This window comes from Paramisgurnus dabryanus, chromosome 19 (genome assembly GCF_030506205.2).
Source record: "Paramisgurnus dabryanus chromosome 19, PD_genome_1.1, whole genome shotgun sequence".
Lineage (NCBI taxonomy): Eukaryota > Metazoa > Chordata > Actinopteri > Cypriniformes > Cobitidae > Paramisgurnus > Paramisgurnus dabryanus.
Genome location: NC_133355.1, coordinates 26,260,633 through 26,275,453, shown reverse-complemented (window position 1 = coordinate 26,275,453; position 14,821 = coordinate 26,260,633). Strand labels below are relative to the sequence as shown.

The 14,821-nt window shown below is 36.2% G+C and overlaps 1 protein-coding gene across 3 annotated transcripts in view; it reads right to left on the bottom strand.

Moving 5' to 3' along the window:
• The window catches only part of ldlrap1a (low density lipoprotein receptor adaptor protein 1a), a 112,641-nt gene that overhangs the window by 85,118 nt on the left and 12,702 nt on the right, over positions 1–14,821 (bottom strand). The window contains exons 3-10 of one of the 3 annotated variants that reach the window (XM_065294522.2): positions 13,408–13,520; positions 12,571–12,685; positions 12,206–12,278; positions 10,499–10,594; positions 8,630–8,736; positions 8,505–8,539; positions 7,571–7,602; positions 3,302–4,703 (exon numbers count right to left, since the gene is read on the bottom strand). In XM_065294522.2, the coding sequence (XP_065150594.1) occupies positions 4,657–4,703; positions 7,571–7,602; positions 8,505–8,539; positions 8,630–8,736; positions 10,499–10,594; positions 12,206–12,278; positions 12,571–12,685; positions 13,408–13,520 (618 nt within the window). In that variant the 3' untranslated portion in view covers positions 3,302–4,656. Of the gene's footprint in view, positions 1–3,301; positions 4,704–7,570; positions 7,603–8,504; positions 8,540–8,629; positions 8,737–10,498; positions 10,595–12,205; positions 12,279–12,570; positions 12,686–13,407; positions 13,521–14,821 lie in introns of those variants that run through there. The other 2 variants (XM_065294521.2, XM_065294523.2) reach the window with 2 other exon arrangements.

Sequence of the window (14,821 nt, the reverse complement as noted above, 5' to 3'; positions counted from 1 at the left end):
TTCAAAAGCTTCCCAGGGCCTTGAATTATCCCCCAGATTCATAAACCTTCAAGGATTTCAAGGACCCATGGGAACCCTGTTTTATAATTAAATATAATTAAAAATAACAACCTGATAGTTCATTTGTGCAAGCACTTATTTACGTCGTAAAGTTACGTGTAAACGGTTAGTGGCCTGTAGCGCCAGTAGCTTATACAACTTGTGGTTACGTTTTAAGGTTTTTGCCTTATACATCAGATAAGACGCATTTAATTTTAAACATCTGTAGTAAAAGGCTACCATAAACCCAAACACTTTTCAACCATATAAAACACAACACGTGAAAAGTACAGTCAAAGGGATTTATTTTATTGCATATATTGACAAAAACAACAACAGTATAAAATTATTACAAACATTTCGCATTGCAAGCCTTGCGAACTGAAGTCATGACGCAATCTGTCAAGACAGCCAATAGCGCTTCACATTCATAGCTAACGTAAAGATGCAATTCGTCACGTGACACACGATAGCCAATGCTATTTTACAATTAAAGATAACATATCATCGCTGCTTCTGGCGGGAACACCGGATCTGATATTTACAGCGGATTGTGGTGACTTTTGCATCTTTCGTTCCTATAAATCGATTGTTTGACATCGGAAAACTTGGAATATTTTAAGCAGGGGTGCGCGGGGCACAAACTAACGCAGGGTTAATTGTAACACGGACCGTTTACATTGTTGCACAGGGTTGAATGATTAGTTTTTTTCCAGTATTTTTCTCACACTGCTAGAAGACAGTATCACTCAAATTATTGGAAATGTATAATGTTTTTCCAGAGAGTTATTGATGAACGAGTGTTTTGGTGACATGTAAGTATTTTTTTATATGTTTTTTTGTTTGTTTCTAAGTTGGGTGTGTAAGATACCATATCCAATGCTATGTCATATTAATCAGTGTATTGGTGACTAAAACATAGCATAATTTTAAAATATGTCTGCAGCTCTTAGCAACTTTTTTGGTGGGCTTAAAAATATTTTGACCCAGTGGGGTTAATTGTAACGCTGTGTTAAATAACCCCTCAGCACTTACGATATGAAAACCGCTAACGTTAGCATAATTCTTGCCATTGTTTTAAATAGGCTTCACACGAATCTGCCAACAAAATAAATGTGCCTGTCTTATCAAAAATCGTGTGTCAAATTTATTTTTGTTCATATCTTTAATATTGATTGAATAAGGTCACATCAAAGATTGAAATCATAATAAACTGAATGACTAAAATCAGACTTTGGTGTTCATTATCTCAGAATTTGATTTTGAAACTGTAGTATGGTTATCACAGACTGGGTCACATTTAAAAAATGTTTTGTCATAATTGTGCTGCTTTTTCACATATTTAGCCATTTGTATCCCTTTATTATTGAACTATTGTTAGAAAAGGTCTGGATGAATGAATACAGTGTGGATACCTGTCTATTATAGACAGATATATAAACAATATCCACTTTAAGTATATAGACAAAATAGTATTGAAATATTTGCCTGCAAACTTAATTTTTAGCCAGCGTTACAACTCACCCCCTGCCTGTTACAATTAACCCCACCTATGGGGTAAGTTGTAACATTTTGCTTCTGTCACGTTTGGTGTAATTGTCCAAGAATGGTAAGTACTAGAAACACACTTCAAATGTTCATTTGTAGTAGAGATGTGTGTGTAAAAATATAATTAATCAAACTCAAATATTTTTTAATGATTGAGCCAAAACCAAAAGCTTGGTTGTGCCCCGCTTTCCCCTACGTTTTGAAAAAAGTTAACTATTTGGTATGCTGTGTTTTATATCGTATCATAAATAAATGGGTACATTATTTATCCCTAAATGCCTGAATAGTGTAATGTGTAATAAAATAAAATAAAATCATATCCCAGTACTATGGAGCTAGAAGAGTCTCAATAAAGATAAATGCACACACTACATTCACATATGCACACACAGCATACACAAATGCGCACAAAATTCACAAATGCACACACAAAATTTAAGAAGCACAGAAGATTCACAAATGTACACAAAATTCATAAATTCACACAAAATTCATAAATACACAACCAATTCAGAAATGCAAACAACATTTACAAATGCACTCAAGATTCACAAATGCACAGGACAAGATTCAGAAATGTATTTCAGATGCACACACAAATATATCTTGATTTACAAACTGTTTTGGTCTGTAAACTTTACTGCATTTGTGTGTGAATTTTGAGACTCCCCTGACTTGGCTCGACACACAAATGCCTTTTTTTAAACAGGGAATGATCTGCAACCAATCAGATATCTCCCTTGTTTTAGCCAATCACAAGAACGCACCCCACGTGGGGGATTGTTTACTTATAAGCCAATCACATGACCTTTAAGCTGGTTTGCCAACCGCCAATAAAATCGAAGAAGAAGAAGTTTACACAGCGTGATATGCACGTGGTGCGGGCGCGAGCTAACGTTAGCGTGGTGGAGTTCTGTCTGTCAGTTGGTTGGTTGAGACCTCAACATGGCTTCTGGCAACCACAGGGGAGCGGTATGTAGAACTTAAAGTGTTTAGCTAGTTATCTCGTTATAAATCGCCAAAAGCCTCAATTACAACTATCCATTTGTGCTTATTTTTGTGCGTTTCGGACGTATGTTTGGACACCAAATACAGATAATCGTGATTACAATATCTGCAATTATACTCAACCAACCAACTGACAGGCAGAACTTCACCGCGCTAACTTTAGCTCGCGCCCGCACCACGTGCATATCACGCTGTGTAAACTACTTCTTCTTTTTCGGTTTTATTGGCGGTTGGCAAACCAGCTTAAAGGTCATGTGAAGATATATTTGTGTGTGCATCAGAAATACATTTCTGAATCTCGTCCTGTGCATTTGTGAATCTTGAGTGCATTTGTAAATGTTGTTTGCATTTCTGAATTGGTTGTGTATTTATGAATTTTGTGTGCATTTCTGAATTTTGTGTGCATTTGTGAATCTTCTGTGCTTCTTAAATTTTGTGTGTGCATTTGTGAATTTTGTGTGCATTTGTGTATCCTGCGTGTGTATTTATGAATCCTGTGTGTGCATATGTGAATGTAGTGTGTGCATTTATCTTTATTGAGACTCTTCTAGCTCCATACAGTACATGTCATCATTGGAAAATTATATCCCAATATATATAATTTCATACCCTAATATATTAAGTTTCACCTGCTGCCAGTAGAGGCGCTAATTTGGCATCTTTTGGTTGTATTTGGGGGTATGAACAAATGACCAAAACTAATGTGTTGGAAGATAGGTTGTATAATAAAAGTATTTCACATTTTAACAGCAAGACAAAAGTTGTCCATGTATGTGACCCAGTTTGGGATTTCCTTTGCTGTTTCTTACATCAAATTCGATTATAAACAGCATTGTGTGAAAATCTAACCTTAAATCTTTAATATTTCCTAATATAATCTATAGATTATGAGACTTTACTCTGGATTTCACAGACAGGGTCACATAAGCCAAGTCATTTATTCTGTCCCCATACTGTGTGTTTAACATTTCTGTCCGACATATCTCAGTTAAGATGGCTCAGATAATTTGATTTGTCTGTACTTTTAGATTGCAATATTTCATATTATAAAGGAGTCTGTACTGTATAATGTGTTTTTTCCAATAGGTTATCTGTGATAATAGACGATGGTAAACAGTAGTATGTTAAGAATTATAATTGAAGTAAATAGTAGTCAGATTAATTGATTTACATAAGAGTCTCACTGCAGCAACCTGTGCTTAGGTTGTTTTCTCTATGGCCTTCATAGCAACATGATGAATACAAGGATCTTTCATAAGGAGTGTGGCTCAGTAAATTCAAACTTGAAAGCACTTGTGGTGTCAAGTGTTTTTGCTCTCATCTGCTTCTATTATAGAGTAAAATTCAAACCTCCCTTATACACACCATTTTACAGACAAGAGGTACAATGCCAGAATAAGGAATAAGGAATTGCTGCCCTCTCCTGGATGAAATGAATTTGGAACAGAAAGTTTATATTTATAGAAATAATAGAAATAATTACTAATATTAATACTTTTATTAGATTTATAGAGAAATATTACATGGCACCCTCAGGTGTTACAACATTAATAAAAATACTGATGTAAATACTTAAATACTCATGTGCTGTGTAGAAAGTTAAGGACATCAGGTGTCCACGTTATGGTAATGAACATCATTGTGGTAATAATCTCAAAGCAGCATACTACAGGGTTAATTCATTAAAATGTGCATCTGTATACTTTCTACAATAAACTCTTTTCTTTTAATACATGAATACAATACTGACTCCGGCATCTACATACGATATTCTGTATACAAAATGATTGATAAAAATAAAGCATGTAAACTCAGGTAGCATAGACATTTAGACTCGAATAGAGTTGTCTGCTATTGCTTTGGTGTGAAAGATATCAGACCTGTTGGTCCCTCTTTCCACTGATCGCTGTGTGTGCACCACAGCAGACTTCTGTGCAAGGTTCTTAGGCTCGATTCCACCCCACAAACCCATCAGTGCTTAAATACTGAAGAGCTCATCAGCATTCGGTGAGCTTTCATTGGTCTTGTCCCAGTCGGGATTAGAATTCCAATCTTGAGGCATCAACCCAATGTCCAGAACCTGGGGGTTAGTACGAGACTCAGCGAGTCTTTGCGAAAAAAAAAGACAAAAGTTTGTAAGATGAAATATGTTAGCGGGCGTTTCTTTAAATAGTGATTAAGATATGGGCATTTCCATGCAAATGTCAACCTCACAATGGGAATATAAGGTAACAAAACTAAAAAAAGCGGTAACATTGGTTATTTAGGAACTGCCCATATATAGTTAAAGGATTCATTAAAAAGTTTATTTTTTGTGGTTATTACACTACTTAAAAAGAAAGTTGCCTGGTTGCCTTAACGTTTTGAGTTCATTAAACTTAAAAATATTTGTTTACAACAATTTTACACAACTTATCATTCAACTTAAAAATATTAGTTGACTTACTCAAAATTAAGGCAACCTGGTAACTTACTTTATAAGTTAAACCAACTTTTTTACGGTGTAGCTATGCCTATGTAAAAATGCCTACTGCTCTTATTTATAAGATTAACAGCCATGCAGAATCAAAGCTATCCTTTTTACAAGTGTTATGTTTATAAATAAATAACAGATGCTAAAAACTGTGATAAAGAAATAGTGAAACTAAATTGACAAAAAAACTAGAATTGACACAAATGACATATAAAACTTGCTAGGCTGAGGATCATGGGATATTCAAGAAACAAACCTTAATGCTGCATTTACACCGACCGCGGTAAGGGCGTGAAGCGCGAGTGATTTCAATGTTAAGTCAATGTGAAGACGCGTTGACGCGCGTCAGGAGGTCCCGCGGCGCGGAAGAGGCGTTCGGCGCGGCGCGGAAGACGCGTTTCCGCCTCTTTCGCGCGTGAAGCTCGGGCGAAAGGCGCGAATTGAGCGTTGTGCGCGGTACGCGCGGTAAGCGCGAATGGTGCTTTTTGTGCATCTAGCGGTTCACGCGAATTTGCGGCTGACGCCCGAGTTGAAAAATTTGAACTTTGGCGGAATTTCGCGCCGCGTTAACCAATCAGGAGCCTGCTTGCTGCTGTGGTGGCAGCCCCGCCCGGAGTCACTCACTCAACCAAGGCTTGATATTGTCCATAAGCAGACACCCGGAGCTATACGACACAAGTTCTTATTTCTATAGAGGAGACAGGAATAAAAAGGACCTCGCTTGGAAGAGTGTCAGTGAGGACATTGGGCAACCTGGTAATTGTAATACACACTTCACTTTTGAGTCACGTGACGTTTATCGACCGGTGTCGTTTATTTTCCCCATAGTAAGGTTACCAAATACAAACTGGTAACTCTCTCGATAAATGCACAATCAACATCAGTCATCTTGCAAACAGACACTCGCACAGCAGTTGCCCCTCCCACAAGAAGCGGAGTTTGCCTCTGACGCGCGTCAAATGCTTGCTTTTTCCGCGCGTCTACTCCGCTCTACACGCGCGAAGGCATCCAAATTGTTCAAGCGGCAAACCACGCGCGGTAGACGCGATTTTGACGCCCAAACCGCGTTTGGTGTAAACTCAGCATAAGGGGAAAACTACAAAGATTATTTAAAGGTCACCTAATATGCCAACTTTCAAGATTTAATATTCGTCTCAGGTGTCCCCAGAATGTGCCTTGAAGTTTTAGGTTCAAATACGGCATATATAATTTATTATACCATGTTGAAAAGCCCCATTTTTGGGTGCGCAAGAAAAAGTGATGTTTTTGTGTGTGTCCCTTTAAATGCAAATGAGCTTCCCTCCCCATTTACTGTTATCCATACTGAGTTTTTAATCAGACTTGTGTATAATGAATACGTAAAGAAGAATTAAAACAGAAATTATGACTATGTATGGTTGTGGGTGGGGCCTGCGCAAAGTGACATCATTTTGCTTAGAATACTGCAAAAAATGCTTCGTATTTTTGTCTTGTTTTCAGTAGAAATATCTAATAATTCTTAAATTAAGATGAATTTTCTTGATGAGCAAAATGACCTAAGAAAATAAGTCTAGTTTTCAGACAAAAACTATAATTTAAGTGAATTTGTGCTTAAAACTAGCAAAATTATCTGCCAATGGGGTGAGAAACTTTTGCTTAAATTAAGTGTTTAAGAAAAAAAGAAAACTTATTTTTAGATTTTTTTTTCTCACCCCATTGGCAGATATTTTTGCTTGTTTTAATTTTAAATTTACTTAAATTGTATATTTTTGGTCTATTAACTACACTTTTTTTAGGTCATTTTGCTCATCAAGAAAAGGCATCTTAATTTAAGAATTTTTAGATATTTATACTGAAAACAAGACAAAAATACTAAGTAAGAAAGTCATTTTTTGCAGTGAATACCGCTACAGCTTGTCCCATGTGAGAGGTGTTGGGATTTCATTAAAAGGAATGGACAGATCTTTATCATAACAGGGTGGTTGTGTACACACACAATTATGTTCAAACAACATATGCGACCCTGCACAACAAAGCCAGTCATAAGGGTCAATTAAATAAGCTTTCCATTGATCTATGGTTTGTAAGGACAGATAAAACTATTTGAAAATCTGAAATCTGCTTTTAAAGTTGTCCAAATGAAGTCCTAAGCAACTTCATCCATTCCCAAACTATACCATTTATTTACAGTATGAAATTGACATAATATCTTCATGAAACATGATCCATAAAAAACGAATGACTTTGGCATAAAGGAAAAATCGATCAATTTGATCCATACAATGTATTTTTGGTTTTTGCTACAAATATACCCATATTACTTAAGACGAGGTCCAGACCAGAGTCACATAATATAAAAAAGTTAATTTCTCATATTAGGTGACCTTTAAAGTTTTACATGAAAATGGATCACTACAGAAAATGAGACGGGATGGGATAGAGGTTACACAGCCTGGCGGACAGTATGATACAGGGTAAGGTGGGTTTGGAGGGCTGGATTGGCACAGGACCTGCGCACTTTACCTGGAGAGTATTCATAACTATCCAAACTGCAGCTATAGGAAAATGAAAGTAGAAGAATCAAGGATTTCTTTATAAATCAAAATTCTAATACATTGAAAAAAATGATTCATTCAATTTACTTAAATTTTTTAAGGTAAGCGGTTGCAATCAATTTATTTAAGCTACATTTAAACAAAACAAAATTGTAAAATAGAATAAAAAAACGTTTGTTTAAATGTAGCTTAAATAAATTGATTGCAACCGCTTACCTTAAAAAAGTAAATTGAATGAATAATTTTTTTCATTGTAGATGTGACAATCCGTTCTGCCTCGGTACAAATCTCTATAAAGATTCATGGCAAAAAGACAAAAAAAGAATAATAATTTTAGCTAACAAAACATAAAATGCATTTCCAATGTGCCCTTTGGTGTACAGTTATAAATAGGTCACTCTCTATTTTTCATCCCTACCATTAAGTTTCAAGAGCAGCGGGGGACAGAAAAAATAATTTGGAAAGCGTGTTGCAAACATTTCAAAAGCATTTCATGTTGAGCTCCCTGGTGAACTTCATCAAATGATACTGAAGCATTCGTACTCAAAGCACAAATATTCAGGTCAGGTTTGTCTTTTCATAAAATATCAAAAGTAAATTATACAAAACCAACTCTGCATTTCCATGGTGACTTACTGACAAAGTACCGCTTATGAAAGCTTTAAATTGGTTCTGTATAAAAAAATCTGAAAATAAATAATTTTTCCAACGTCTTCACAGATTTTCTCTAACTAGAAGTTAGGTTGTGTGAACTCAAAAAATGATTGAAATTAAAGAAAGGTCAGTCTGAGATCAGTTTGATGTGTGCTAGGTCAGCATGATCTTTACATCAAGGATTTGATCTTAGAGCGCATACCAAAGAGAGATTTAAAGGAGATTTAAAAGCTTTGAATGCCTCATACCTTGAAAAAGCCTCTTCCAGACCATCATCCATATCCTGTTTCAAGCCAGGACAAAAAGGAAGTCACTCGACAATAATGCCATACATTACAAAGCAAATGTAAATGTGTCTTGAAGAAGTCCTTACCCATAGGGAGTTGTGGTTGTTATTGTTGCTTTCGATGTGGTTGTCCATGTTTTCCACCACAACACTTGTGTAATCATCAACGTCCAACAGGTTCCCTGTAGCTACAGCTAAACAAAACACAGTTTATTATTGCCATTGTATTAAATAAGGGACTTTTCTCTCTTTCCCTTCACATTTGTAAGAAATCACAGATCCCCTCTAAACACATCCCACACTACGCTAGGTGTTACCCTAAAAACACTTATCATAGCAAATATGCAAATAATAACACCTGAAGGGAGGTTCAGTCAATTTAAGGATGGGAATGGCAGCAAGATATCAAAAACAATGGCTGAGCAAATGAATATTTGTCATCTGTGCTTTGTTGTAAGTTCCCAAACTCCCTTTTGGGGTGAAAAACATCCACATGTTGAGAATGAGGAACACCATACCAGTGTTGTCCAGGCTTACGGTTTGTGGCTGCACATTTATTTATTTATTTATATATAAATAAATAAATAAATAAATAAATAAATAAATAAATATGCACACATGCATGTATAATTTTAAGAAAAAAATATATTTATATATTAAATATTTATATATAATATAAATTACACATAAAATATACAAATGTATATACACATGTAAACAATTCTTAAATATATACACATGTATGTGTGTGCATTTATCTATATAAAATTATTATACACAGTTCACGTACATATATGATGTAAATAACAACTTTTATTCTGCTATAGATGAACTGTTATGCATCCCTAATTCCAACAACGCTCTCACTTCTATGATGTTACCGCAGTAGACAGCGCAAATATAACGACACCCCTACAAGGTATCTGCACATTTTTTAACTGCAAATTTAAGACCTTTTTAAGTCCTCTAAAATATATATTTAAGACTTTACCAAAAAAAAAGAGAAAAACGTTCATGCTCCATAAGAGAGAGAGAGAAAGCACACACACACATAAGAGGCGCCGCTGAGTGCTCCAAACAATGAATAAAGCCGTTTTAATACTAACATATTATAATTATAATACTACAAATACATATAGAAAATATGTATGGGAAATACTGGATGATGAGTCTGACATGAAATGTAAGGTCCCACGTGAAATTTAAGACCTCTTTAAGGGAAATTCCAGATTTTAAGACATTTTCAGACCTTAAAAATCAAAATGTTTATTGAAGACGTTTCAAGACTTATTAAGGACCCGTGGGGACCCTGCCCTATAATCCCTCCCACTCTGAAGTGATTCTAAACTGAATGGAAAAGCTAACCAAGAGAAAGTAAGGTGAGCTGACACAACCTGACCCGTGGGGTACTATGCAATGGAAAAGTGCCATTAGTGACTTTAGTAATACGAAAGCCATGTCACAATCCTTTTTTTTGTTATTCTGCATTGATACTATCATGTTTAGAAAGGTGGTCCTTGGAATGTCCATTGGTGGGCCATACGTTGCAAAAGGTTGAGAACCCCTGCTCTAGGCCACCTTTTGGCTATTTTCGACAATGCCTATAGACTGAATTAACACATGCGCATAACATCGCCCTTATCACAGACTGGTGTTTACAACAAGGCATCATTATCAAAAACTTGCACTTTAAAATCCGTCTTTAAAAGTTAGCATTTTCAGGATACCAAAACACTGTTGTCGTGTAAAACAAAGAGCCAAACCTCATAAAATCTTTACCGTTTACAGTTTTTTAAAAAATGTTATGTAAATGGCCACCAAGTAAGTCGTAAGGATGAGGTCATTTTCATTTTTGGGTAAACTTTTCTTTTAATTGACACACAATTGTGTGCGCTTTACACAGACTAATAAAGTAAAAACACAAAAATGGGCAAAGTTTAAATTCATTATTTGTACCTGCTCCTTTCAGGCTGGTCAGGCCGGCTGATATCTCCAAATGAGAGTTTTTGGACATCTCCCTCGCTGAATCCCACTTTACACAGTGTTCCCTTTCTGAAAGAGAACCAATACATTATATATTTATAAATCACAAGAGTCTTTAATATCCTTTCTTTCTTTTGTGAACACTTTGTCTCAAGATATATCTTCGATGATGCATGCAGATCCTGCTCACAAAATGAAAATATTTTATAATCTTTTACATCAAGAACAGACATCACAAAAAATTGTCTTACTATAGATGGTTTCAGCAACAACAACATAAACAAACGCCTTTTATGCACAAAAAACGCAACTTCCAGTAGACTTCCACATAGGGGCTGTTTACACTTGGTATAAAGATGTGTTTTCATCGATCGGATCACAAGTGGACGAGAGAGACACATTACGTTTACACCTGGTATTTAAATCCGTCTCTTTTGTCCACTTTCAACTGCTTTTGTCCTGAATACTGTGAGGGGACGGTCCGTGAGACGGTGGGCGAGTCTCTCTGCTGTCATTCAAACGCGAGTGGGAGTAATATGAGTTTATATGGACGCAAACTAATATTATGTCGGAGTCCACTGCTTGTTTAGCAAGTAAACATTCTGCACAGAGTTTTTTACGTGTGTATGTAAGAGCTTTCTCTGAATTTTCAGCGCAATTGATGAAATAGGATCGCGCAACTTCCACGCTTGCAAAACGAAACTACGGAGAACACCCGCTTTAGTTTTATCAATGAAAGGATAAAAATAGCGCTGTTCACGGTATGTTCAGGTCAGAAGTAAAAAAAAGACGTAAAACTTGTGTTTAATACCTCAGATTAGATAAATGGGCGGAGAGAAGGCGGTCGCGTGTGGCTGTTCGAACACATTCAACCACATGTGCGTTCCGCAACTCCAAAGCGATCCGATCGAAAGTGGTTTCGACTACCTCTGGATGTGGTTGAAAGTGGACGAGCTCAAAACGTTTTGAACACCGTTTACACCTGGCATTAACCTCGTCCACTTGTGATCCGATCGACGAAAACGCATGTTAATGCCAAGTGTAAACAGCCTCATAGAATCAATAATAACAAGAGTCCTTTTACAGTAGTTTACTTCTGATAACAATTGAAATAAATGGTCTTCTTTCATATATCATATTTAACGTGTATCAACTAGTACACTGAGCTAATGTTACTGTGTAAAATAATTTGTGTATTAGCGATAGGTCCTTGAAAGCTTGCCTGGCGGCCAAACCTTTTCACACAGTTGTGATCCATGCTGGTCATCTTCCTTTGTCTATAGGAAACCAAAAATTACATTTTCCACAAGGTATTTGTTTCAGAGATTGATAAATAGAGATTGAAAGTTCAGTTTAGGTGCGTAATTGTGACAAATGCGTCAAATGAAACCATCTATAAGCATTTTATTTTTAAATATTATCTTCGAAGACAATAGGACAGGTTATAAATTAATCATGGACTAGGCCTTAGTTATATTAGGACATTTAAGTTGTTTTTACAAACATACCTTACAAAAAAACAATACTGGTGTGCATCTTGAGACAAAACAATGGCACTGATATATGTTAAGATATGTCAGGACAGGATGTTTTTAAATTTAGGCAGCTCAAACATGCACTCTAGTCGGGACTAGGATAAGCCCTGTCCGGAAACCGCCCCCATCTTGAAATACTCTGTACCTTCTTTTGCAACTTCCCAGAACTCAAAGGCCACTCTGAAGGCCTGAGCCACTGTAAGGGTTACAGCCTGAGCCTAGGAGAAAACAATGAAATAATCAGCAAGAAAATAAGGACTTGCCCAAAACCAAGCATTCGATTCAAAACTTTAGTATCAATCCCCAGCAGACTTGTTACCATATTTTTGGATTAAAGTTTGGAGGAGATGAAGTTTTACTCCACAGGAGGAAAACATTTTGTCCTTAGACACAATGGTCAGCTGTTTTTCAGAATAAACAATGTTTTTTCTTCATGTTTGTTTGTGCTGACTCGATTTCAGAAGTAAAAAAAAAATCATGGTTTTCATAACGAAAGCGTCAAACACTCACAACTTTCCGCTTGGCACAGAGGAGCGCGTGGCACTCCAGCGTCTCATTTTGTTGGTTCTGTGCGATGAAAGCAAATACTTTGTCGTGCATCTTATCAGCTGTGCAGTATGATATCCTGGGTAAAAAAAGTCACAAACAGAACAAAGATAAGGACAATTTTCGAGTAAAAACATTTGTTGATGCTCTGCAAAGTAGATATGGAGTAGACAGCAGCTATCTAAGCTGGAACATCACAGCCTGTTTCTTGTATCGCTGTAATGTTTAAAAACTAATGGTAATGGTTTTTCTTTAAACTAATATGGAAGGGGTAGGCAACATCAGTCCTGGATTGCCAATATCCTACCGATTTTAGCTCCAACCCTAATAAAACCTCACCTACTTGTAGTTTTCAGAGCTAAACTCTGCAGGACATCGGCACTCCAGGACCAACATTGCCTACTCCTGTAATATGGGATCTGGAAAGAAGAGTGTGTGTGTGTGCGTGCGTGCATGGACAGGTGGACCATATGAAGCACATCCCGCTGTGAACAAGAGATTTATGTGGGCTATTGCTGGTCTTTTGCAATATGCTGTATTTCAAGGTTTGTAGCGGCAACCACTGAGGTAAAACCACTGCTTGTGTGTGTGCGCGGGTACACATGGTGAAACATTGGTGGGTTGAATAAATCATTGCTGCTGTAGGCCAGACTACAAACTCATTTCTTGGAAGTGAAAGTGTCTACTTTTTGGAAACTTTTCTTTTGACAATGCAATGTGGTTTCGGCGGTACAGTGAGTGAATATTTAATAGTCAGTTGGAGAGAAGAGAAGTTAATGTGCTGAGGCGTGTGGAGTTCACCTGTATATGGAAATGTTCTCGATGAGTTGATTAGACACACGGTCACACAAGACGATTCCCTGAGGAGATACTTTCAGAGCCACTTTAGGCAGTTTCTTCCCACTGGCTTTAGCCTGGCAGTTAACAATAAATAAAAGCAATTGTAAGTGGAACAAAAATCTTGTGTTTTAATGTGTAGAAAATGATGGTAAGCACACAGTTGACAATGTCCACTACTGACTTCCATAGTATTTGTTTTTCTTACTTTAGAAGTCATTGGTTACCATCAACTGTATGCTTGCTTACCATAATTTATCAAAATTTCTTCTTTTGTGTTCAACAGAATAAAGAAATACAGGTTTAGATCAACGTGACGGCAAGTAAATGATTATAATAACAGATCCCTTTAATTATTTCTATGAATCTAGTAAAGCATAAACATTGCCAATCAAAAAGTAACAATTAATTTACATACACATATCTTAAAAACTAATCTGGTGCCAGACACGACTGAATTTAGAATGCAAGTCATTGATGTTCTGTGTAATTATGAAACTAAATATATTAGATATGAAGAGTTTGGTTCCAAAACGCAATAAATCAATTTTGACTAATTTTGGTAAAATGTATTTCCAAGAAAGTGACAACATAAAAACCACTATTGTCTGTTACAAAGTCGCACAAAGCATCTTTAGGTTATAATAACATTAAAAATTTAAATCCATAATTTGATTTTCAAAGATTTATTATAAAACAATCATTTTATTATATAAATTATTTTTACGCAAAATGCAAAAAAATCAGTTTTTTTTCAAAATGCTATAAATCGGTTGAATCAATCAATAAATGTGCATTCATCTTTGCCATGTTATATTCATTGTGTTGACTAGTGGTATACACAGATAAAAAAAAATAAACATTAATGGCATTAATCAAAACACTTATTGTCATATTAATAACAGTGTAATTTCTGCTGTCATCCTTGGGACGTCATCGCTTAACTTTTTTGACAGCGATCAGCTGTAAAAAAAATTGGTCCTGCTCAATTTTTTATTGACTTCATTTAAAATAATGTCAAGTTTTTCATAAGATCCCCTTGGGTCAATGTGTTAGCATGACAGAAGCTTGATGCTGTCGGGAGAACAAGCAACAGACGGCATTTTTCCTTCGGCCAAATGCCTCTCGTGTAAATTATTCAAATTTGATGGCTTACGTTTCTTCCCCGCCACAGATAACCACCACAGGTTTTATATGCCTTTGAAAGATGGCATTGTGTGTGTATTCAAAGCGCTGTCATTATTGTTTACAATGCGTGGAATGGTGTGCTGTGATTTGTTGAGCAGCTTTATTGCATACTGCAGAGAAGAACAACTGCCGTTTGTCGTGGTTTGGAAAAAAGGGAGAAAAGATGACAGAATAACACGCGGATATCAGA